The 27437-nt window shown below is 39.1% G+C and overlaps 1 protein-coding gene across 1 annotated transcript in view; it reads right to left on the reverse strand.

The window, feature by feature from the left end:
* The window catches only part of LOC126416150 (icarapin-like), a 47256-nt gene extending 20390 nt beyond the window's left edge, over nucleotides 1-26866 (reverse strand). Inside the window, exon 1 of the mRNA XM_050083698.1 lies at nucleotides 26704-26866. Coding sequence (XP_049939655.1) covers nucleotides 26704-26770 — 67 coding nt within the window. The 5' untranslated portion in view covers nucleotides 26771-26866. The remainder of the gene's footprint in view (nucleotides 1-26703) is intronic.
* Between the last annotated feature and the right edge of the window lie 571 nt (nucleotides 26867-27437).

The following is a 27437-nucleotide window of genomic DNA, read 5'->3' on the forward strand; positions in this document are numbered from 1 at the left end:
TTGTGACACATCTTTGTAACACGAAGTTGATACGTATCGTAATTGCTCATTTTGTAATAAAAGTCATTAATACCATTTGTTTGAATGTTGTCTAGCGATCTGAGAAAGCAGATTTCCTAGACTCCCCGTATTTGACGACTAGGATTTAACACTAACTATCTAATTAATCACAACAACTGGACCCAATCACAAAATTATATGCACAGCGCTACACAAGGAGTGCCTCAAATAGCAATACAGCTGAAAAATTGACGATGCCATACATCTGGTGTTATCCTGCTGGGAAAAAATTTCACAGTACAGCTCTAAATAGTGGCAGAAGTACTCAAACTCTGCCCCTCATATAGGTAAGAAAAGGCAACTGCTATGCTTTCAGCTACCTAGTTTCAACTACTTTTCAAGGTCATCCAATCATCCACTTCCTTCATCCGAAATACATGCACATAGATCGTTGTATATACGAAATGACTTAGGATTTTTGGTAGGTTAGCGAATAAGACAGGTAAATTTCTCATACGAAATCTTTGTTACCTTTGCACATACATTTACATACAGAAAATAGCTCTTTCCTTATTTTTGTTAGGTGTAGTTTTAATAACGTCCAATTTAATTGTTAACTTTTAACTTAAATCCATATCTGTATCATCTATTTCTTTCTCCAGTCAGTAATTTGACAAATTCTCGAATTCTAATACATACCTAATTTTCTTCCTGTAAAATACTTGCTTTATGGCTTTAACTATTAGCTCAGATCCTTCCTGCAGTTCTTCTAACTGAGAGCATTCAGGGATTTTAATTTTTCCTCTTATCTCCTCCATGACGCTATTGTTAAAGCATTACACATCTTCCTGTGTGTACGTCGGCAATCCTCCTGCTCCACATTCTTGCCGGATTTCTGTATAGAACTTTCAAGTTTACTTCGTTTTATACTCTGAAAAACAAGATGGCTGCACTTCCAGCTGCGTGACCTTCCAGTCATACACACGCCATCTTGACGAAACATTAGCGACAGCCCCGGACATTGCACAAGTCCTACCCATTCACCCCCCTCAACACCTGTCCGGAACAGTCGAGGGTAAAGACTTTGGTCCACGCACGGTAGCACATATCCCATGGTCTTTGGCCGTCGTTATTTCGTGTGGTACCTGTTTTTATTATGCTGGTTTTGTTGCGAGAGCATTTATTTGTTGCTCGCTTTTTGTAGTGATTTGCAGAGTGAGCGTTTGCTTGTTTGCCGTGTTTTACAGAGTGAGCATTCAGTGAGAAAATTTCTTTTTCCTCGCCTTTTTGTAGTCCACGTTTTTTAACTGCGAATGCTTGTACTAGCAGTGTTCTGTAGTTGAAAGTATTTAAAATGAGTACATTTAAGTGTTAAATTTGTGGAAACGAATATAATTACGAGAAGACTCTAAGGCGGCATATTTCCAAGGCGCACCCACAACAACTGAACGAAATTGTACCTCATGTTATAAATAATGAACCTTCAAGTTCCTACCAGTGCTACATAAGCGACAAGAGTTTTACTTGCAAAAGAAGTTTAAAACGCCAACAAAACATTCATATTGCAAGAGGTTGAAGTGTGTGATGTGTACATTTGAAGCTGAGTCTAAAAAGTGTTGGATTGATTATTTCCAATCCGCTCATCAGTGTGAAATCCGGAGTTCTCTAGTGAAGGCGAATTTTTAAGGTGGAAAGAGGAAATGGAACGCATTACACAATCCAGATTCCTCAAACACTGTGGCATTAAGTTTGTTGATGATTACTCAACCAGTATCTATGCTTACCATCGTTCAGATCAGTTAATCTCCAAAGATGAAGCAGTAAGACACCTAAAAACGGTAGGTAGGAACAAAGGTAATGGAAAGTGCCCTGCAGGGATGAAAATCCTCCATAAGGAAGGAAGGTGCCTCGTTAAGTTTGTGTTGACTCACGTTGAACAGGATGTAGACTTAAATCATTTGAATCTGACACCAAAAGAACGTGAGAAATAACTGCAGACATTGCTATAGGATGTGGCATGATGATCTGTTTCGTTCTTAGAAAACGGCCTCTGTGGTACAAGTTTCCTCTTGTGACTCCTTTCTAGGCTAGTGAAAGAACTGCTGCTATGGTTTCAAGCAGCATCTACTTTTGCCGTCAATGATGTCACCATTTTTTGGCTAGGTGACATTCCAGCAGCATTCCAATAATATTTTTCTTTTCATCTGATAGTGTTTCTTGGGTACAGGAGTTAGCATTTACAGTTACTTGATATATAATTGCATCCCACTCATTAAAAACAAACAATATGAATGTGGCTACACATATTTAATACTGTAATCAATGCATGTGCAAGAATACCAATGAATGTATACTTAACATTTACTGCACACTAATTCACAAGATAAACTTCAGAGGATGTTGAAGCAGGTACTTCTCAACCACTGTCTACCTTAGCAGTAAAGCCGTCTATTAAAATAGACTTGTGCCTAATGCGAATGTCTTTTACTTTACTAGTTATCGTTCCTAGCACGATCACAACAAGTATATCGAACAGCTTCACTGTTACAAACATCATTGCAGACATACCTTTGTCCAGTCGTTTCACTTGCTTCACATCACCATATATGCATTTCAAAGCCTTGTGCGTACTCTCTAGGTGCATGTTCGTGTTGAGTGCTGCTTGGGTACCGTGACAATATGCCCAACACTTCGCATTTTTTTCATAGTAAGTCTTGGAATATTGACCAAATTCGGATATATGTGACTCACTACAGAGCTTCTGGAGTGCTTTTTGCAGTGATTCTTCAAACATAGCAACTTCTGTCACCTGCATTAATATCTTAACAAGCTTCTACACATCATTTCTGTTGTCCTTATGCAAAATTGAACCCTTGGCGTTGTTCCTCCATGCCCTATCCACATGCCAGGTGCATTTTAGGAGCCGCTATTATTCTGTTCCAAGCAGTACTGTAGGACTCCGACAGATCTGACATGAATACCTGGGGGCAGAACTGTCCAACCTGTGACTTTATGTAGTTGAAAAATACAGTTAACACATCGCTGTCCTGTCTGTCAGAAATGAGGAAAGTGCATGGAAATCATAGCCATTTAGACAGAGTCCCATCAACACAAATATAATCATTTCTGTATTTTGCTAACAATTTACCATGTGCATTATTAATTATTACTAACATGAAATCTTCGCTTTTTAATTCCAGATACACATTACTATGCCTTATAAAAGCAGTACACGTGGATTATCACTTTGCTTAACTTTGTGTACCAAATCTTCGATGGTGATTGAATCATTCGTGTGTGATTGAATATGAAGCCAGACTATAAGACGCTCCAACATTGATAAAGCCCTGCATCGTTGTGAGATGTAATCCCTCCAAATTTGAATCCTGCATTGTAGATCGAATTTTGTCAAGAACAAGAGCCCTACAGCAAAATGCGCAGCTGTGTTCTGTGGTTGTTGTGATGTCAGATATAGATACTAAATCTAGATCGTGTCCAACATGAGTCGACCAAAAATTAGCAAAACACTTTCCTTCCTTATTGAGGACTTTCACCTCTGCAGGACACTTTCCATCGATTTTCTTGCTTCATACCATTTTTAGTTATCTTATCCCTTCACCTTTGGAGATAAACTGGCTTGAACAAAGGCAAACATACTTACAAGTGCAGCAATCGTCAACAACCTAGCAGATTAAAACTGTGTGCAGGACCGTGACTCGAACTCGGGACCTTTGCCTTCTGCTTAGTTCGCAGGAGAGCTGCCAGGAGGTTTCACATCAGCGTACACTCCACTGCAGAGTGAAAATCTCAATCGTCAACAAATTTAGTGGCACAGTGTTTGACAAACTTCGGTTATGTAGCGCATTCCATTTTCTCTTTCAACTTACGATCAATCCAAAACCTTTTAGCATCAGCTTCAAATGTACGCAACATACAGTTCAATGTTTCCTGTCACACTATGCCATGTGTGTTTCGATGGTGGGATTTTAATTTCTTTTACAGGTAATATTCTTGTCGAATATGTAGCACTGGTAGGAAGATGAAGATTCATTATTTGTAACATGCGTTATGATTTCTTTCAGCTGATGTGGGTGCACTTTGGAAATATTTTGCTCCAGAATCTTGCGATAATTGTATTATTTTCCACAAATTTAACACTTAAAAGCACTCATTTTAAATACTTTTAATTACACAAAACTACTGACAAGTACAGGGTGGTGTTGCTTCTCGAGAACCTGAAATTCTTAAGAAATTACATTTTACCTGCAAAATCACAGGGAATTTCAGGAATTTATTAAATTGCCAGGAAATTCTGCATTTTAGTTTAGCACTGAAACTGAATTTGATTGAATTTTATTAATTGCAAATTTTAAAATACTTAATATTTCAAGTGCATTAATTGTATGAATATTATTCCATATAAATTATCGGTGTTTAAAAACTGGTTAAACTACTGCTTATGATTGGCATATAGTGTAACTTAGATAAAAGAAAAGCCATTATTGTGGTATTCTGCCCCCTCTTCTCCTCGCACCATTACTTTATCAGCAGCATACTGATACAATCGTCAGTCTCGCCTGGAATTCTTAGGGAATTCTTTTTTTCCAAGTTTGAGAAGCCACATTGGAAGTAGCTTAGGGCTATTAAATTATTAACATTGCTATCATGTGTTAGTTTCTTTGGATTGAAGAGCTGATACTGTTAAATTGAAGTACATTTGCATGAGTTGCACCATTCCTCAATATAATTTGAAATACAATCTGGTGGAATAATGTTCTCCTTCAGATTTATTGAGGCTGTTGTGACAACCCAAAAATTCATCTATGTATTATGTATTTCTTCTCTGCAGGAGTCTACATCTGTGAGGTTCTCCTCACTGTACATGTATGTATATGGAACTAAAACTATGCATCTACTCTCTCATCTACTGTCTCAGGGTAACTGAATGAATGTTAATGTGATAACTCATTTCTTATTTTTTGATCAATGGTACCTGAAGATCCGATTCCCAATTACCTATAATTTTGGTGCCCAATTTTTTGACTTTATTTACACGATGTCCATGTGATGTCAAATGCCTATCATAATTTATTACATTTTGAAACCTAACATAGAGTGTAATTTAATCTACACAGTACATTCATTTTTTATTCTTTGCATTTGCCTGATACTTTGTTGTTTTGTGTGACTTTTACTAATCAAATACTGGTTTTCAGTTTTAGATAATTGTAGTGATGGGTATTGTAATTTGTTTCAACCACACTATTATCTGTGTTTCACCAGTTAAAATACTTGGCTCCCTTAAAGAATAATCACACCAAATCGTCTTATTTGTTTCAAAGCTTTTGAGAAAGATTTAAATTTTGGCACAGTGGTAAAAATGTTTTTGTTTTCTTGAAATATTCAGAGTTTAATATTTCGTTTTGATAAGTACATTTTAGTAAGCACTTTCCTCTACAATAGTGAAGAGTAAAATCATTCCTAACCATCAGACTTTGTCAACAAATTGTTGGGTGTATGGCTCTACCAAAGCCAGTTGATTGACTATTTTGAACTAAAGATATCCAATAGTAGGTCACATACAACTTATTTCTGGATTTGTTTTATTCATATGTCAGTAGTAGTTATAAGAATATTACTGAGTCAATAAAGGTATATTCTTACAGAATTTGTATCTTGTTGATAACTTTGCCCATTTTACATAGTAAGTAATTAAGAATTGGACATATGAAATGATGTCATTAAAAGCTTATTACTTGTGAAGAATAGCAGGTATTTACTAACGAAACTGTCATCCTAGGAATGTTATGTAGTCATGTACACCTTAAAAATTGTGCTGTGTTGTTTCTCAGTAAAAGTACGTAATGTATGGTCCCAGCTCTCTCTCATCACAAAAATTTGACTATTTCATAATGTGCTGCCTATATCCTTCACAATACCTGTGGTTTCCAGAGTTGTGAACTAGTGTTGACAACTTTTAGTGCTATATCATTATGTCTTTTCTGCACATAGTTCTTAATATGTAGTTCTACACTGAACAGCGAAGATGATTTCCTCACAAGGATTCTTTCTGGTTGGTCAAACGTGCACTGCAGTGTGAAAATATTTTCAGAATTGACTTCAAACAATGGAAAATCCACGATGGAATAACAATGACATTAAGAAAATGGTAGACTGATAATATATAGATGAGCTGTTGAGTCGCTGAAAGGTACAACAAAAATACCGCTATACATATGAGCTTGCAGCTGAAATGCCTTCTTCTAATGTAGAAAATATGCACACATTCATGCAACCACAACTCGCTCACAAATGAGCACTATGTCTGGTCACAAACAATGCTTTTTGCTCGAAAGCTCACACGTGTAGCAGTCTTTTTGTTGTGCCTGTCTGTGACTCAATGTCTCCTCCATGACGTGAGTTGTAATCTAGCCTTTTCAAAATTAAAATATTAGACCCCACACAGTAAACAATTTGTAAAACTGAAAGTGTCTGGGAGATATGTGAAAACTCTTAGAATAATTTCCAATTTCATTTATCATCAGTTGGTGTTTTTACAGAAGACTCGGGGACTCTAAGCGGTTACAGTGAACTTGTTTTCAATGATTATGAAACTGTCAGGAAACAAAGCTAAAAGATTCTTTGCATGAGATGGGGGACCTTGCATTAATGAGGTACGTGAAGTGTTTTCCTGTGAGTGTTGATTCTGCATAAAATTCCATTCACAATCTGCAGAGTTTTTATAGCCACCTAGTGTCACCTTTTGCATCTGGCTATTGGATATCCTCACAGCACATTTTTACGAAATACTGTTTTACGCATGCTACATGCTGTTCTCTGCCATTGCATCCACCGGTCTTTTTTCCTTCTGTCCTTCTCTACTTTCTGCTCTCCATTTTGCCCCCATCTTCTCCCTCTCACACAGTCTCTTGACACTGCGTTTGTCAGCCCTATCCTGCCACCTGTACTCACAGTGTATTCCCCCAGGCAGGGCCAATTCCTGTTCCCTCATCCATATCTCACTGTCCCTCCCCCTTCCCCGCTCTTCTCTTGATTGTTTCTCTTGTTCAACATGTTTCTGCTGCTGTCTGGCTGGAGGTAGCAGTTGTGTGTGAGCTGTCCGTGTGTGTGTGTGTGTGTGTGTGTGTGTGTGTGTGTGTGTGTGTGTGCGTTCCTCCTTTCTGAAAAGGTCACTGGCCAAAAGTTTGTATGTTACAGAATGTATCTTTATGAAGAGTATCAGCCTATCCTTTTTACAGTTTTATTGACTTTCCATTGTTCGATTTTATTTGAAACATTAATGGAAGGTCAGAATTGCGAACTGGCCATGAGTTGAATGCAGGTACCTGACTATTTAGAGCAGTACACAACCCAGAAGGGATACTTCAATCTTCCGTTAATGTTTGAAAGACAGCTCACAGAGTGAATGATTTTGCCTGAAACAGGACAACTGGAACAAAAAATGCGAGTACACAAGGGATATGAAAGTGTGGGGTGACAGGAAACAAAATATCATCTGAAAAGTGATCTTTTGAGGGAATATATACAAGAAAGAAATACATGCACACAGTTTTCTATAATTCATTTAGTTTTATGTAGGTGACTGAAGAAAGCGATCTGCCTTGTTACTTTACATGGAGAATCTGTAAACACAAACTTCAGCTTGCTATTCTCATGGTAACGTATTTATACTGGAATGAACTATTACATTATGAATCCTCTGACAACACAAACAAAACTTAATGTACGTTATAAAATTACACAAATGTGGACATGTGTTACATTTTTGTGAGAAATAGACCTTGTGGATGTAAATGAGTAATAGTGAGTAATGTAATTGCTTTCTGGTTTTGTTCTGCATAAAAAACTATAATGGTGGAAAACATTTTTATTTGGATTAGTGTTAAGCGGGTGGTAGCTTCTACGAGGGCAAAGGTTGACACTCAGCTGAACTAACCTAATTTAAATAAAATAGGTTGGCAGGGGCCGGGGAAGGGTTATTTGTTTGATTCTGAGAGAATGTGATGAGCTATCTTACATTAATGGATCATCCTTGTAAACACAAAAGGAAAACATTTTCAACTTAAACATTCCTGATATGAGTAAGAGATGAAAAACACCAATTTGTAGATGGTACATTATAACTCTGTGGAAAGTTACAGGTTTGCAAATTCAGAAACAATGAAATTAACACATGTATGTCTCAAGTTAAAGGACTACATTGTGATTCTAGTACAGGTGCACACTGGAAATTTTTTCATTGGAAAATAAATTAAATAGGGTTTTACATCATTAGATAACATGGCCTCACTTCCAACAGCTACTTTTCCCTACCTACTCCAGGTTGTTGCTGGAGAGCAGTCAAGGTGTCCTGGGTTGCAGTGGAACCTTTGTTAATATCAGTGTGTTGTTACCATATGATATCTACAGAAAATAATGTCACATTTATATTATGGAATGTACAATGATAGGAAGCACAGTGGCATTGGCTAACATCATATAGCAAACTATAAAAAAAAGAAGTGCTTATTTCAAAAAGATGGATTTCAAGTCAAAGTCATGCAACTGCATTACATATAAAGGTCATGCAAGAGTACAGAATTCAAGGATTTTCAGCTGTGAGCACTAAGTAAGTATCCTTGCTTTTCCACCAAGTTGCAAGACAGATATTACAAAATCAAACGCTTGCTGATTTGGTTTCACCTGTGACAGCAACTTCTAAAGAAAATGTAGGTGAAGAAGACAGCACCTGAACTTACACCAGTTTTCTTTACTCGGTATTTAGGTGACTAGCTTAGGAAGAAATAGACCTCTGTGATGAAAAGCAAATACTGAAACCTCAATGTTTGGAGCATATTTATGTAGCACAATCAGAAAAAGAACAATGAGAAGAACTTAGAGAATGTAGAGTAACACTCTAACTGAGAGGTAAGTTTCAGAATTCAGACAGTTTGCGTGACAAAACATAAATTTTGGCTGAAGTTCTGCAGGGGAGCCAAATCACTCTACTTCTGCCAGTGCAACCCAAACTTTCTCTGTGTGTGATTCATACAGTTTTAAGTTTTGCTGTAAAGTTTTAAGGGTGGGAAAATAATTTAGCAATGCTATCAAGAACATTGGTTTTGGCCATAAAGAGGGCTATGTAGTACTTATTTCATACTGTTCCATTGTGCTAACATGTTTCTTACATCCACATCCAAATTATTTAGTTCACATTAGATTCAGTTTTCGTTCCATAGACCCAAAAATGACATGATTCTTATGGGTGTAGAACAAGTCATAAACTTTGAAATAAAAAACAGAACATTTGAATACTCGTTGCCCTGATCATTTGTCAGGAGATTGTCAAACTGTGTGAATACACTACAGTAAACTGGAAATGCTAATATTTACAGAATTAATACACTGTGAGAATGAAACACAGATATGCACTTTCAATAAAATTATCATACACAAGATTCCTAATTTTGACTATTGTGACCAACTGCTGTCAAAACCGAAACCTAACAGACAAAGTTCGTTAAGATGGGATGGAATGACACTGACGAAATTATACACAAATTTTTAACAAGAGACAGCTCTAAATCTCTCAAACACTGAAGAAGAACTCAAAGTAACCTCATGTCTGCAATAAGCAAGCAGTCACAAGAGATCACAAGTAAAAATTCACCCATTACGCATGCAAATATTAATGAAGTATGTGACATACATAAATGTCTGGCTGCTTGCAATACGCATTTCTACATTATCTCACTCTTATATTCTTTAATTTTGATGAGGTACCTAGTCAGAAACATCAAGACATCGATTTTGGCTTGTTTGTACACAAAATTGACTTTAGAAAATCGAGATAATAGACTGCATCCTTGGCATTACTGCCAATAAATATTTCCCAACAGAATTTCTTGCACTACGCGAGTTGGCGGAAATTGGCGCTCACTGCATTTAACAAATATCAAAATTTTTGATATACTGCAGACCAAAGCCCATGAAATAAAAAAGACAGTATGGATACCAATTTTATTTTGTTTTTTATTGATGATTTTTCAACTCACATATACAATTTACATATATTTTTATTTCTTTAATAATACGCTCTTTTCACAATAATACTGGAAAAACTGAATTTCGTATTAATTACTGCTTTATCTCCCTTGTTTTTGTGACGGGCATATCTGTGATACTTACAACTTTGATGTCGGAACATGCGGCAGATCATGCGTGGGACTTAGCGTATGGATAGGTGTGGAGGGGAGCGAATGGGCGGGACTTGGACATTGCACAACATTACGTCATCTTTTAGATGGATGCTAGATGGCTGCACTTCCAGTCACGTGATCTACCGGTCATACATACGCCATCTTGTATCTTTGGAGTATAAAAGGAGGCTCTACAGCTGCAACCGATCAGTCTTCTGTGGTAGTTGGTAACTGGAAGTGTCAATATGGATTCCTCCAAAGTGTTTAACATGCCTCAGCTATTAGGGCGGACGACGAGACCAACCGATGAACGCTTTGGTTTATGGTTGCTACTGGAGAACCTGGACAATCTTGTTTCTGACATTGGTAACATAAATTACACCGAAAATGGTATTTTACTTAGTAATAAGAATTTAAATATGCTTACTCCTATTACAGAACCGTTTTGCGATAACATTATGGTAGTTAAAATCTGTGATCAAGGGGATTGTCAGGAGCAGTCAGAGAAGGGGCGATCTGTAATGTTAAAGAAGGAGATGTGCGGTTTATGTAATAATTATCTACGTAGAAAATTCTCAAAGTTCGCCACTGCAAGACATGGTGTCAAGGCGAAGCTACCGTTTCTCCTACATGAAAGCGACAGTGTGACAGCAAGAGGAATATTGGATAAAATCAGCAAGGTAGCACCGGAAACCACTTTGAAGAAATATAAAAATCCTGTGGCTGCACCATATAAAGTGGAATTAGCCGATGTTAAATTGGATGTTCTAATGGAAGAGTTGCCTGGAATATTGCAGCAGCTACTTGTAGACGATTTTTACCTTTTGGATTTAGACATAACGCAGGACTTTGCCGGAATTTTTAATAAAAGGGAGATGTGCGAGTACCTGATATCTAACTATGACTTCTGCATGGAAGGAGACGACCAGGGAAGCAGCAATGTGATTAAGGACAACGATAAGACCGCTGGAATAGACTGTTTGACGTGGATGAGCTCCAATTATAGAGTAAAGATGTATAACAAATTTATATGTCAAATCACAAGTCCAGGAGTAAACAAAGTTATCGGTAACCATCTTATAGATTTTATAAAGTGTCCAGACAAGCGACTACGAGAAACTTTTACGTCTTCTTTGGCTAAGGAGCATGGCATTACCAGGCTGGAGGCTACAATATACTGCTACAGAGTAGATCGTGTGTTCGACCCACTGCAAAGCTGTTTAAGTGTATTAAACACCAACAAGCAGTATTTACAATGTGCTCCACTTTATTCTGTGCCAATTGCGTCCATGTGGCGCCAGTTAACTAATAATTTACAGAACAGTTGTTGTGTGGTGTTTAATAAAGTTCTGCAGTTTGTTTACTGGGGTAATAAGAACACCCGAAAATTGACTGGTGTGCAAGTAAGTCTGCCAGACTCTCAAGACCGAGAAAAGCTTATAGGTTATGCTCTGTCTGCACACAGTTTTAACTGTCTACCTGTTAACTACGTGGAGATCCTTAACTCTGACTCCAACAAAGATAATATAAATATTAGACATAAGTGTTACGTTAAAACAGGAGAAACTTATTTTTCTCAGTCTAGAAAATTGTTCTCCACAATACCATCCGATATAAATATCGCCGAATTGGGACTGGTTCCTACAAATAATGTTATACCACAAGTCTTAAGAAAAAGAACCAATGTATCAAAGAGGCTTATACCATGCCCCATTAATGAAATTACTCCTTTAAGTGCAGTTAATGTATTAAGTGTAAGGAAAAGAAAACTGGAACTGGATGCCCTTGAAGAAAAGAAAAGAAAACGGGAGTATATGACGAAGACAACTGCCATACGGGAAGAATACAAACTGCCATTGGAGAAGGAAGAAGCTATTGGAAAAGTACAGGCAAGGCTTACAAATCATTTTAAAAATAAGGTGTGGCGAAATCTGGCTACAAAGGGGGAATATAAAGTACTGGCATTCACAGTAAACAGCCATGGAAAGTGGCCATGTGTTGGAGCACTGGCCATAATCAATGGAATCGAGAATGTTTACTACATTAAGGGATACACGAAAATTGTGTTTATTACGCTCTGTTCTGATTTGGATCAGCTTAAAAAGAATGGTTACATTCTATCTAAGTGTGGCGAGCTGGATGTTGTCCATCTAGCAACAGAACAGCCATTTGCCGAGTTTAAAACTGATGGAATAACTACATTTAATGGACACTCGTTTGCAAAAGTTGTAAACTTAAAGTTTTATACAGAAATCCCGCAAGAATGTGGAGCTGAAGGGTTGCCGACATTCACGCAAGAAGATGTGGAATGCTTTAACAACAGCGTCATGGAGGAGATAAGAGGAAAAACTAAAATCCCCGAATGCTCTCGGTTAGAAGAACTGCCGGAAGGAACTGAGCTAATAGTTAAAGCCATAAAGCAAGTATCTTACAAAAAGAAAACTAGGTATGTATTAAAATTCGAGAATATACCTTCTCTGTATTTGTCAAATTACTGGCTGGAGAAAGAAATAGATGATACAGATGTGAATTTAAGTTATAAGTTAAAAATTAAATTGGACGTCATTAAAACTACGCCTAATAAGAATAAGGAAAGAGTTATTTTCTGTGTCTAAATGTATATGCAAAAGTTAATAAAGATTTTGTACAAGAATATTTACCTGTCTTATTTGGTAACCTACGTTAATCCTAAGACATTTCCTATATACGACGATCTATGTGCATGTATTTCGGATGTGGGAAGTGGGTGGTTGGACGACCTTGGAAACCTTGTTACTGAAAAGATGGGGTTGTCCAGTTCTATAGATGCTGCTATGGAATACCTAAGACCAGACATTTCAAGTAACTTCTATAATATGAATTTGACCCTCACTACCCCAGCAGAAATAATGTCCATCACAAAGTTTTTAAATTCAAAAACTTCTATTGGGTATGTTGAAATATCAACAAAGTTAATTAAACAATGTGATTCTGAGTTAAGTAACATATTAAGCTATCTGTTTAACCAGTCGTTTATCAGTGGAATATTTCCTGAATGGTTGAAATATGCTGAAATTAAGCCACTGTTTAAAAACGGAGATAAAGAAATAGCATCAAATTTCTGTCCAATTTCACCTTTGTCAGCATTCTCAAAAATTTTAGAAAAAGTAATGTCTTACTTTTTCTTGTGTATATCAATGACCTTTCATCAGTAACATTATCAGGTGCCAAGTTCGTTTTGCTTGCTGATGATACAAACATTGCAATAAATAGCAAATCAAGTGTAGTCTTAGATCGGCTACTAAAATATTTGTGGACAGTAATCACAGGTTCCTAGCCAATTCTTTGTCACTAAACTTTGAAAAAACACGCTACATGCAGTTCAGAGCATATGCCTAACATACAATGACAAGCAGATAGAAGAAGTAGACAGTGTTAAATTCTTGGGATTACAGTTTGATAATAAATTCAACTGGGAGGAGCACACCACAGAACTGCTGAAGTGTCTTAACAAATCTCCATTTGCAATGCAAATTGTGTCACACATAGGGGATATAAAAATGAAAAAGCTGGCATACTATGCTTAATTTCATTTCATAATGTCATATGGGATTATTTTTTGGGGTAATTCATCAAGCCAAGCTAAAGTTTTCCGGGCACAAAAACATGAGTAAGAGTTATATGTGGTGTGAACTGAAGAACACCCTGCAGAAGCCAGTTTAGGGAACTAGGGATACTAACTACTGCTTTCCAATATATTTATTCCTTAATGAAATTTGTCATTAAAATATATCACTTTTTCAAACCAACAGCTCAATTCATGGAATCAGTACCAGAAATAAGAATAATCTTCACAAGGATTTAAAATCACTTACACTTGTACAAAAGGTGTTCATTATTCAGGAACACACATTTTCAGTAACTTGCCAGCAGCCATAAAAAGCTTAAAAACCAATGAAATTCAGTTAAAGAGAAGCCTAAAGGATTTATTGGTTGCCAACTCCTACTCCATTGATGAATTTCTCAGTAGGACCAACTGATTGTATATATATGTGTACAATGTAACTTTTGCACCATTTCAGTGCAGTAATGTGTTCATTGTAAATAAGTATTGTAGTAGATCTATTACATATTTATTACCTCATAAATAAAAAGAAACTTTTTATTTTAATTCAGTGAATTAGTGTTTGTGAAATGATTCTTTCATGTAGTGTTCATTAAAAAAAATGACGATAATTCCACTTGGGACACTTGGGACCTGTGGAAGTACATTAGCTTATTTGTTTCAGTTATAAATATTTGTCATGTATTATTATTTATCTGAGATGTCCACATCCTGGAGGACCTCCTCACTATGAATCAATTGGAATGAAAGTAAATCTAATCTAAAAGTAGTTGAAACTAGGTAGTTGAAAACGTAATGACTCCCCTTTGTTACCTATGTGATAGTGTAGGGACCCCTTTTCTTATATATACGAAAGCGTAGCGACCTCCTTTTCTTATCTGTATGAATCAACAATACACGAACCGTCTCTTGTGATTAATAGTCTGTTCGATATGGTCTTCCTGTAGTACAATCGACAAAACTTTACGCAGGTCTTGAAAGAGGCTTTGACCACTGGTCACTTGCTGTGTACAGGTAATATGTTCGATGTTAACAAGTAGACGGTATTTCTTTTTCGATTTACGAGAGGAGAGGGACGAGGTAAAATCATAGAGCAGGTTCTATTACAAGGAGTGGTATAAATGGTTAAATTTTGGATGCAGATATTTCTCTCAAAACTACACCAGTTTTGCTAGTATGACTAATAGAAATTAGCTGTATCTATTCTCATCGAATCATGGTTGTTTTTATTATTGTGACCAAATTGCAGATTTAAAAACAGGTGTTACTGAATGTCCTGGGTTTTTTCATACTTAATAATCTCTATTTACAAAGTATACACCATTTGAATTATAGCTCATTGTGGAAACTAGAAATGATAGTGTTTTTCCCCGACATTTGAGCAAACTGCATGAAATAGGCTGCGATGATCAAATTGCTTACAGAACTAGAACGCAAAAATCTGCTCCTAGTGTGAAAGATTGTCTGCTGGGTGAAAGAAATTTTACACGAAGGTCATTCGGGTTTCGACGTCATGGAAGAGAGGCAGAGGCGATAAAATTTTATAGGAGGTTCTATTACAAGAGAGGCTCCCACGATTTGTTTCGTAAACAACGGTGTGATATAGCTCCGCATTGGTAAAACAGGGTTTGCCATAGTGTACAAAACAGCTACAGCTTCTTGAATTATAGCTTGTCGTCGAACGTAAAATGATTGTTTTTATTCCAACATTTGGGCAAATGGCATGAATGATTGTATTTTCTAATGTTATTTCAAGTGTCTGAAATGTTTGTAATACACACGTGCATGACAGTTTATTTACAGACACTGCTTTGAATGCGAGAGATGCTTTCAGATCGTGTAATTTATCCATCAAGCTGAAAGAAATAGCTCAACATAGATTTTTTTCTTCGGAGTTTAAATTCTCAGTTTTTCTTTACTTCGATGATGGTGTCGAAATAACGAGGACATTCTGTGAAAGTAAAAGAAGACGGACTGGACCTATTCTCGTGGAGAGAGGGCATTAATAATCGTCACGATTTTTTTTACCTTTGTAATATATGCTCGATTATAAGAGATGCAGTGATGTTCAGTACAATTGTTACAGTGCAGTGTTTTCCCATTCAGAACGATGGGCATTTGCCGTGGATGTGTTGTGTGTTGGGACGGTCAGTGTGTGTATGTGGGTGGGTGGGGGGGGGGGGGGTGTCGCTTAGGCAGCTGTGCCTCGATCAGGGGGCGGCATGTGGGCTGGGCAACACTGCTATGTTTTAGACTAACAAACAAGATGCACTTGTGGCGGCCCTCATTTACCTCCTATTGTTTAGTGATTTGCCATCCCTACCTCATCGTCGGCAGTGAGTAACGTGGAGTTCCGTTCCTACTTTCCCATTCTTGAACACTACCTCTTTCACTTTTTCAATATTTTCGGAACATACATATTGAAGAGCAGAGGGTAGAAGTGACATTCGTGTATCCATAGCTTAGTGTGGGAAAGGCTCAGAAATAATCGTCATTTTTTTATCTTTTCATTTCACCGCCTTCTTTAAATAGACGCCAAGAGTGTACCAAATTCTCTCTGTCTTTTTGTTTCAGTATGACAATATTGTCTAGGCACGATCTTCCTACTCTAGATCGGCTTTGATGCTCTATATCATTTACCTTTTCTCTTTTCTTTTTTTTCGATTGTGCCCTTCAGAAGTGATCGTAAATCTCTGGTCTAGTATCGTGGTTGTTTCTGTTTGATGCTTGCGATTCCTTCGTTACCGAACTGATTGTCTAGGCGCTGTAGAAACGATACCTACTTTCATTACTCTTAACGTCTTATTTCTTCTGCTGACGCCAAAGTTTTCTTTGCTTGAAATGAACGCTTCGACAATCGTCTTAAGCCATTCCTCGTTTCTTTTCCCCAAAACTGAAAGCAATACTCCAGCTACATCTGTGACCATTCCACATCGGACATACGCCTGTGATGTGAACCGACTGGAGATTTAGAACCAAAACTAGCACCTAAGATTGTGTGAGAAGACCTTTCAACAAACCACTATGCACATGGTGCCTGAAGACTCCACAGTGGAATGCCGAAACTGGTTGGCAAAATAAAATAACATCTGCATCACACGGCTGTTGGCGGATTTCATTGACAATTGCTCGACCAACGGATGTCCCCTATCCATGATGGATCAACATGGATCAGCAGAGACTTTTTCAGTCATCCGAGACCACTGAGCAGCAACAATATGGTCTCCCGTTTTGTATTTTTTGTATTTTTCGTCTTCCTTGGGTTCATCGGTCACATCCTGTCTTAAGGCAGTCAGCAGCACACCGTCACGATTATTCCGGTTAACCCGTGGTTTGATACAGAAGGTCAAATTACTTGAAACATGTTCGGGATATGCCGAAGCATCGCCGTACCATTCACGAGGGGTTATGTTTTAACAATGCATTGAAGAAGATGCTATATCTATGCTCGTCACGGAGTCGCGAGATAGGGACGGAGGACCTCAAGAGCCTTTTAAACCGCGGGCAGGTCCTTACGGGGGCGTGTCACGTTGACGACATGCCGTGACCTGCGTTCCCAAGCGAGTCTAAGGACTACAACACGGATCTCGTATGCTGGGCTTGTGGGCGCCGTGTGGCGTAATGCAAGCACAGCCGGAAAAAGGACGCCCTGCCGCGTCGCTATGCATCTGCCCCAAACAGCGTGACTTTGTCGACTTTTGTTTCTTACACGATCACGACAAAAGACAAGGAAGACACTTAAGCTTGGAGAGCTGGAACAAAAAGCAGGTAAAATGATTCACGGCACTGCCGAAACCCGCGCTTGTGTGGCGACGATTCGCGGGCAACCGGTTCCAATGCGGTAAGGTGCTGGCGCTAACTTTCTGGTCAACAGACTGTGCCAACACAATTTTTTAAAATAGGAACAGCTTGTAGCCTTTCATGAAGACGGGACTCTCTAAGAAGAGTAGGCTTCCTTCACTCAGTAATGTCAGGAAGATGAAATTACTGTTAACCCGTATCATGCCACTCACCGACACCACACAGCTACGTACATCACGCTAAAGATACAGTACGTAAAGGTATTTTCTCGGTGTTTATGATACTAAAGTAACGATTATGGCCTTCAGCGTGGTGTGTGCTCTCGCCTCAAACGTCTCCTACAGTCAAGGTACTGCGATGTTGAGCGCCCTAAAGATAACAACAACAATAATAATTTCTTACCGGGACTCCCAAAATGGCTGTGAGCACTATGCGACTTAACTTCTGAGGTCATCAGTCCCCCAGAACTTAGAGCTACTTAAACATAATTAACCTAAGGACATCACACACAGCCATGCCCGAGGCAGGATTCGAACCTGCGACCGTAGCGGTCGCGCGGTTTCAGACTGTAGCGCCTAGAACCGTTCGGCCCAGGTCACCCAAGTTTGTGTAATTTGTAACGCATTACTAAACATTCACTTGTATAGAGACATTCTGGATTTACTACTGTGCTGTAAAGCTTCATTTTTAAAATTTTTAGACAGAGACCTTTTGTTGTGAATGTTCCTGGTTACACCATATGCTCTTTGCATCTTACGTACTCTTTCTGGTATAGCGAAATTTTTTAAGGCATTTTCTTGAATCATTTCTCCCAAATATTTAAATTTATTAACCCTCTTTCTTTGTCCAGCATCTCTTACTAGGATTTCTGGAGCATTGTTTATGTTCGTCACAAATTTTGTTTTTTCTACGGAAGTTCTTAAACCTGCTTTGTTAGCTATTTCTTTTATTATTATTATTATTATTATTATTATTATATTCCTTTCTCAGACGTTATGTCTGGTTAAAAATGGAAAGTGACGCGGACCTTGATCAAGCGTGACTTCCTTTTAACTGTGTGGTATATGTTACATAGCATTTAGGAACTTTCTGGTAATTGAACATGTATCAATAATAACAGATTTCTGTAGTTGTATATATACGTTTGGATGTAGCTGTATTGCGTTGATGTACTGGTGGATATTGTGTTGTATGACTCCTGTAGTTGATAGTATAATTGGTACAACGTCAGCTTTATCCTGATGCCACATGTCCTTGACTTCCTCAGCCAGTTGGATGTATTTTTCAATTTTTCTCCTGTTTTCTTCTGTATATTTGTTGTATTGGGTATGGATATTTCGATTAGTTGTGTTAATTTCTTCTTTTTATTGGTGAATATGATGTCAGGTTTGTTATGTGGTGTTGTTTTATCTGTTATAATGGTTCTGTTACTGTATAATTTGTATTTATCATCCTCCAGTACATTTTGTGGTGCATACTTGTATGTGGGGACGTGTTATTTTATTAGTTTATGTTGTATGGCAAGTTGCTGATCTATTATTTTTGCTACATTGTCGTGTCTTCTGGGGTATTCTGTATTTGCTAATATTGTACATCCGCTTGTGTTTCTATTTGTTGTTTGCAAAGTCTGCATTTATCTGTTGTGGTATTGAGGTCTTCAATAATATGCTTGTTTTAATACCTGGTGTTTATTGTTTGATCCTGTATTATTATTATTATTATTATTATTGTAAGTATCTACAGCTGTTAAAAGTGGGGGTGACGCCAAGTTGGTTTTGGGGGGGGGGGGGGGGGAGGTCTCCCTGCCTCCAGCTGTCTGGTTTTTGTCTAACTGCGCTTTTATTTTACTTTAGAGAGTGTGTCTGCATGCTAACTTCGTAATTTTGTGCTGTTTCACTTATTTGCAATTATGTTTCTTTGGCACTTTATAAGCGTTGTTGGCTGTAAGGTCTTTGTAACCCAAAGCCAAAATAATGAAATTAAAAAAAAAAAAAGTAACAACTTGCCCATCCCGTCCTGCTCAAGAACCTAATCCTCCGCTCTTGCCTAGTAATGGCTGTCCTTCGTCCAGACACTGCTGGCAGAAAGTCCGACAATATATCTGTCGAGGTTTCTAGACCTTTTGCCTTCTTCCGATTGCCATCTCTGTCGTGTCTGTCTCTCCCAGGTTGTTAAAGGAACACGGGAGAGGTTTCGGGAGCCTCTGCCTCTATCAGCAAGGACGACCGCCGATGCCCTTAACGCGACCGCATTCGTCAGCCGCCAAGTGGTGTGTCGTGTCGCGCCGTTGCGCAACGTGGAATGGCAGGCGCCGTCAGATCGGCTGCTGCTACCTGGAATCCCACGCTGCCTGCCGGTGCAGCTCGCCACACGCCAGTGCCTGCCTGCCTACCTGTTCCACGCCAGTTTCGACCTCAGAGCGACCTTACAAAAAACCGGCAGGCGGCCGGTGCGACTCTGAAGGCCGAGCGAGCAGCCCGCGGGAAATGCCACCGGCGTCGAATCACTCGCTCTGGGAATACGACAGGCAGGCTATGACGGAATTCCCCTCCCGGTCACACGTCTCACACTCGCGTCGCCTTCACCGCGTGACTCACGCGTCATGCCGCATTTCGATCTCCTTTGAGTGCCTCTACCGCAACTAGAAATATCATTCCCTGGAACAGACTTATCGTCTCAGAGCTTTGACTACTATAAAAAAGTGGCCACCCCTGATTGGGATTCGAGGTAGCGACCCTTCTTCCACGTCTTGCCTTAAACTAAAACGAATTAATCCCTCGTCTTACAGGCTACATAACAAGCTCTAGGCACGCAGTGTACAAGCAGCGTAAACGGTATATAAAGTAAAGGAAAAGAAGTGATGAATAATTTGAAAAAAGCATGTAGTATATTCCTAGAGTAATCATTTAAAGCCGGTTCTTGAAACTTTGTTGGCAGACTTTCTTGGGGTGGTTTACGTATGTCTTCAGGAGTCTTCCAGTTCAGTTCCTTCAGTGTCTTTTACTCTTCCTCGGATTAAACAAACCTGTCACCATTCGTGCTGTCCTTCTCTGAATACGTTCAATACCCCCTGCTAGTCCTATCTTGTACGGGTCCCTTACACTTGAGCAATATTCTAGAACCGATCACACGAGTCATTTGTAAGCAATCTCCTTTGTAGACTGATTGCACTTCCCCAGTATTCTACCAATAAACCAAAGTCTTACCACCTATTTTACCCGCGACTGAACCTCTGTAACTATTCCATTCCACATCCCTACAAAGTGTTTCATCCTGGTGTTTGTATGAGTTGGGCGATTCCAACAGTGACCCATTAATATTGTAGTCATAGGATACTACGTTTTTTCGATTTGTGAAGTGCTAAATTTTACGTTTCTAAACATTTAGAGCAAGTTGCCAATCTCTGCACCATGCTGAAACCTTATCAGCATCAGTACTTCATTGTAGATAACTGCACCATCTGCAAAATGCCTGATTTTACTCTTAATATTGTCTGCAAGGTCATTAATATACAATATGAAGAGCAAGGGTCCCTGGAGCACACCCGAAGTTATTCCTTCATCTGACGATAACTCTCCATCCAAGATAACATGCTGTGTCCTCCCTACCAAAAAGTCCTCTCTCCAATCACAAATTTCACTTGATAGTCCATAATTTCGTACTTTTGACAACAAGCGTAGATGCAGTATTGAGTCAAATGCTTTTCGGAAATCAACGTTTGTGTACAATTACTGCAGTGAGTAAGAATTATTGCGTTATTCAAGTGTTCACTTTTAGCCAACTATTCAAAATCCTTCATTTAGCGTGTCTAATTTGGCTATTTAAATATGATATTCCGACGAAACTGCCAAGTACATTTAAGTGAACTAGGCGACCCGTGCGAAACTTTTGCATTTTTATAGTTTTAAATAATGACTATTTGGGAGAAGAGTAGTTTTGGGAATGGATGGAAAGTATCTTTGAAAATGAGCCGAACGACGTTAAATAATAATTATGAATTTATGATACATTCTTGTATATACATTTCCACATGTCCGAAAATGTGTTTTGCATTCGAAACGTTTGTTATGGCTTGCACGACGTGCAGAGACCATAGACCATACATTATATCTATGGTATATGGTAGGGCCACATAACCTGTAACTTCAACTCGATTAACATTTTCAGTAACAGTAAACACGTTAGGCTGTAGTAGCAGTAGGTAAATCACAATTCAAGGCGACAATGACAAATATATTTGTCGTTACAGAAAGTATATTCGCTTAGGAAAGTCCGCTTGTACGACCGGCATAGATAATCGACTACTGCAGTGGTCGCGATTTCTGCCCACGGCAACGCTGTATTCGAATTATCCAGTTGATAGGTACATTAAAACAAATAAAATGGTATTCGTAATAAGATAATATGAAAACGAAGGCTCTTATTCGTGCTTTATAACTTAGTTTCGTAAAGTATGGGTATGGAGTTGTACGTCCGTGATGCCCCTTTACCTGTGACACTTAAAAGTTTCTTTTATGTTAAAATTTTCCACAAATAGTAAGTTTCAGCGCAAAATCGGTATGCAACGTCAGAAGGTTAAGAAATCTTTCTAATGATATCTCATTCATCCCTGCACGATTAATATGTGTTGAGAAAAAGGGATGTATATGATTCAAATGGCTCTGAGCACTATGGGACTTAACATCTGAGGTAAGGGATGTATATTTGAGGAATAATATATATGATGGTAGGACTCCACTTTATTTGCGTGACTTTTCCGACAGTCTGTACAGGAAACAATAGATCCTTAAAAGGAATAACAGTGCCGTCTATTGACAATATCTTAAACTTGTCCATTAGCGCACACGTTACCAGGCGTTATCGGCGGCAGATATTTTCGAGTGACAGTAATTAGGAAATAACAGGAAAAAAGGGAAGAAATACATGTTTTAAATTCCCGTTCTATTCAGGAACCAAACGCAATTGCAATGCTTCTAGTCGCTCTATCCATCCAACTGCACTGAATCAATACAAATTTTGTGATTATAGCAGTTGCTAGGAAGCTATCCTTCAGTACGTGTCTATAGTCCGCAGATTCGAAAAAAGCAAACAGCTCTTTGATATTCAGCACTATTGTGCCATCGCATAGCCGGCAGCTAATGAGCTGTCAACCTTGACTCACGAAATCTACTCGCAAACTGCGAATACGTTACGGCCACAGCTATACGATTTAATGGAAACAAATGAAAAACATTAACATGGCCGAGATAGACACAAATTCTTTCGGAGTCGCAATACTTCAGATACCACCACACGCAACAGAGTCCCAAGCTCATGTGGCTAGTAGTACTGCACTTTAATTTGGAAGGGTCGAATCTCACTCGTCCTTATGGTGAACCTAGGTAGTTCCTTCGGAGTGCTGCATCTTAACTAACACTTCTGTCTACGAGATGCCGGCGGGAGTGGCCGAGAGGTTCTAGGCGCTACAGTCTGGAACCGCGCGACCGCTACGGTCGCAGGTTCGAATCTTGCCTCGGGTAGGATTATGTGTGATGTCCTTAGGTTAGTTAGTTTTAAGTAGTTCTAAGTTCCAGGGGACTGATGACCTCAGAAGTTAAGTCCCTTAGTGCTCAGAGCCATTTGAACCATTTGTCTACGAGATGCTAAAAGTGCTTCTTCCTACGCCCAATACTACTGAATTACAGATCTTTAGCCATTCAATCGAATTCGATCGAGTTACTACTAATTCGCTTCGCTATGGTAAGCGGATACGGAACGAAGGAGTTTTTTTTCATTTTAAATAAGTGAAATAAGAAGACCTAAAAAATTAAAAACTGATTGTGTTTACATTTCTTTAACGCAGTGGCATTATTATCTCAGTAGTTCTACGGAGAAATGATTAAAAATGCTGAATAACGGTTCGTTTATCTAAAACGGGTTTAACGTATCTTGAACCTTCCAATAACGAGATTGTTGCAGTTAGAATACAGTAACTAAGTACAGTTGCATGAAGAAGTAATTGCTTGGAATGTTCAGTTTAATTACTTTGATATTATTTCGTCCATCTTTGACAGAACATATGTATGACAATGCGCGAAACAATATTCAATATTCTACAAGCACAAAGCACTTACGAAGTTGCTTCTGCACTGCAACCAACCGAAGAGTCGCAGTGGATAAGTCACTGGAATCATATTCGACAGGAGTGTGGTTCAGATTCGTGTGTTGCCATTCGGATTAGTTTTACTGTGATTTTATTAAATCATTTCACCCAAATACCAGGATTTTCTTTCAATAAAGTAAGGTCGAGTTCTTCTCCAGTTGAGATAGTGAGCTGTCTCTAAGAATATTTATTATCAGTGTTCAAATGCGTGTGAAATCTTATGGAACTTAACTGCTAAGGTCATCAGCCCCTAAGCTTACACACTACTTAACCCAAATTATCCTAAGGACAAACACACACACCCATGTCCGAGGGAGGACTCGAACCTCCGCCAGGACGAGCCGCACAGTCCGTGACTGCAGCGCCCTAGACCGCTCGGCTAATCCCGCGCGACTATTATCAGTGTCACATTAAATGAAATCCCTTTTGATTTGTTGCAACATTAGTTTGTAACAACAAAGCAATAGAGTTTTTAGCATTCATCTGCTCTGTGAGTCATTTTTTTAAGCGTTAGATATACCAGCTATGATAGAGGCGCAGGCTTTTTTATTATTGCTGTATGTTGATACTCCAAAGGCCAATGAATAAAAACAAGTTTTCACCATAATACCCACTGGAATGTAAAATCATGTTGAACATTGATTGCAATATCACGACAATACCAGATCAATTATCATCAAAACTTTTGTTAAAATCAGTATGCATTTATAATGAGAGTTATTGTAAGCAAAGAGCTTCGTGCAAGTCCAAGTCAGAGGAGTTGCATGAAACAGTTGTGAAAAGCTTTGTGGTGGACTGGAATTACTGTTACTGCTATACGGTTACACAGGTAGAATTAACGTTATATGTGATTATAGACAATATATTGCCACAAAGCTAAATTGGTGATTGTGCTACAATGATGTATTTCCATAACGCGCACTAAACTATTTTCTAATCTGCGGAAGGAGGAGTAACTGGTCCGTTCCGAATCTGGAGGAATGCGGAATCACCGGACGTCGCTTTAAACTGACCACATGTAAGTACAGATAAGTTTGCAACCATGTAAGCGTCTCGCAACCATTCAGAAGCTAGCGATTATTTTTGTGCAGTGCTGTTCTTGACCGCCACTCACTGATCCACGGGTCATTGGATGTGTATTATTAAAGTGTATTCTTTTAGTCGTCGAAAATTCTAAAGCAGATAGTACCGTAGAAATAATTATTTTTGTTTATAGACGCTGGTTTGACTTCGACACCTCCAGCCTTCCGTGTCGTAACAATTTCCACCTGCCTATTTAACGTTGCGACACATTGCACTGATGAGCGTGACGCAACTCTTTTCCAGAACAGTCACGCACACATAGCCTCGTCAGAACGGGGATAGCGCTTTGCTGACTTCGCTTCGATGCAAAACAAACGGCAGCCGTATAACAAACGCAACTCGTAAGGATGCAACCGCTGTTTGTTTGTGAGCCAGGCGTGCATACGAGGTGGTATTCGGGTCGCAAACACAGAGTATGACCAAACGGCCTATTTGTGTAACAACTGTTAGGAATGAACGGTATTCCAAGCGGATCGCCGTGGTGGCGTCGGGAGTTATTTCTGTACATCTGACCCGACTCGCTATTAAGAACGCGGCCGATGCAGCTGTTCCGAAAGGGTCGGAAATGGGTCGCTGGAATACAAGCCAGAACAGTGTATTCAGCGCGCAGACAACGTACAACTGCTTTTAAAAAAATCGTGTCTAATGACGTACATTTAACAACCTTGAAAGTGTTGACTGCGTAACGTTCTGTCTTTAATGCCTCGTCAGTGCCATAACATTTTCTTGTGTGCCTGGTTCATTATCACTTTACGTAAATGTTTGCGATGGCTCAACGTCTTATCTCTTCGTGCATTTAAGAGATGACAATGTACAGAATGGTAAACTTACAAAGAAACAACGGAAATGTCTACAGGAACAACAATACTCTCGAGGCCTTGTCAGACGCGAAATATTGAGTGGAACTCTTACTAAAGTATCTTTATCAAGTAAACTTGTTATGAATGTGCGACAGAATGGAGCATTGTTATTTAAATATGGACTCTTTTCGAATACTATCTCTGCAGTAACGATGTAAAGCTACGGTTTAAAAACTGCATTTGTTACAGGGATAACCCAGAAGTGGCATTCCGTACAAGTAGCATGTGAAAACTCCGAAGTAACGATTAGGCTACGTATAAAGACCCTAATCTCGGCTAACCTGTGCACCAATAAAGCAAGATGCCAGTTAGTCATCTACCTGACCCAACCCAAATCCCATTTCTCACTGGACGACTGCCCAATTCAGTAACAAGACTGGATAAATACCGTACCATTCACATGCGTTCTTAACATAGATTACCCTAATCAGAACCGTGAATCTTCGAGAATTATCTTGGTACTAACCCATTACATATCTGTTATTAAAGTACTGCACATGAAAAGCAGTATCTCCTCCGTCCTTCAGAGTGGTTCCTATTTGCTGCCTAAACAGTTCCAATACTTGCGAGGAAATTCTTACCTTTTTTTTGTTATTACACTGATTCCTACTTAGGCACACCCAAAAGTGATTTTTTTATGCATTCAGAAATTTTTTGGAGAGCTGCACTAACTCACATTTTCTTTCTCCAAAAATGTACTGCTATATGATCACAAAGCAGGAGTAGTAACGTTTGATAGTAACAGCGAGGGCTCTTTAGAAATAGTAAACATAATAAACTTCGGAAACAATCAGATCGCGGAAAACATAACTATAACTTTAAATGGCGCAATTTCTGTCACGACGGTTCCAGGTGCAGCTCCGAGCGAGATACGGATGCACTTATAACGATGAGCTTCGGGAGCGAGTATGAATGAGCGAGTCGTACATTAGTAGTTCCTCGATAAATGTTTATAACTGAGCCCAGTAATACTAACAAAATTAGGTCCAAATTCGAAATGAGAGCGATACTCACTCGGGAAGGCGTTGGTCGCGGCGATCACCGCAAAGACGAAAACTAGAGCAAGTGCGATTGCCTTCATCTTCGGTCCGCTTTCGATGCACACTACAGCGAAAACAGGTCGCAAATCGTTATATGTTAAGTCTCAGACGCGCTTTTTCTCGAACTGGCGCGTCCTTCGCCTCAGGCGGTGAATATAAAGCTTGAGGCTTGGAAGTGCGTGGCGGGGCGACAGCCAATAGGAGGCGCCGGCGGCTGTACGTCACGGCAGCCGTAGCCAATCGCCAGCCCGTGCCTACGCATGTGACTCAAAACAGTGGCGTCAATACGGAGGCAGGTCGCCTTCGTATGTGCCTGCTTTTCCGGGAATATTATGTTGTTTTGAGTTTATTATGAGAACGACAGCCTCTGTTTGATGGTGACGGTCTTCTGTTCTGTCTTGCGCTACTGAGAAAGCGCATAAACGCGCGTTCATGACCACGAAGTTGGCGCGTCTCAAGCGTTCGTTTACTAGTCTATTTAAGGTAGGTCGACAACGTCGCGCTGCCTCACGAAGTGCATATGAATCAGTTTCACACCGAGTCTCCAAGTGACGCTAATCTTCCAGCGAATTGAGCAAATACATTACTGCAGGCAGAAATGCTGGCTACACGTACGACCGCGCTCTTTTAGATCTGGAGCGCGATTTGCGTGGCGAAGCAACACTACAGGCGGAGAGAACACTTGAGAGAGAGAAAAGAAAGCCTGTG

Source organism: Schistocerca serialis, chromosome 8 (genome assembly GCF_023864345.2).
Source record: "Schistocerca serialis cubense isolate TAMUIC-IGC-003099 chromosome 8, iqSchSeri2.2, whole genome shotgun sequence".
Lineage (NCBI taxonomy): Eukaryota > Metazoa > Arthropoda > Insecta > Orthoptera > Acrididae > Schistocerca > Schistocerca serialis.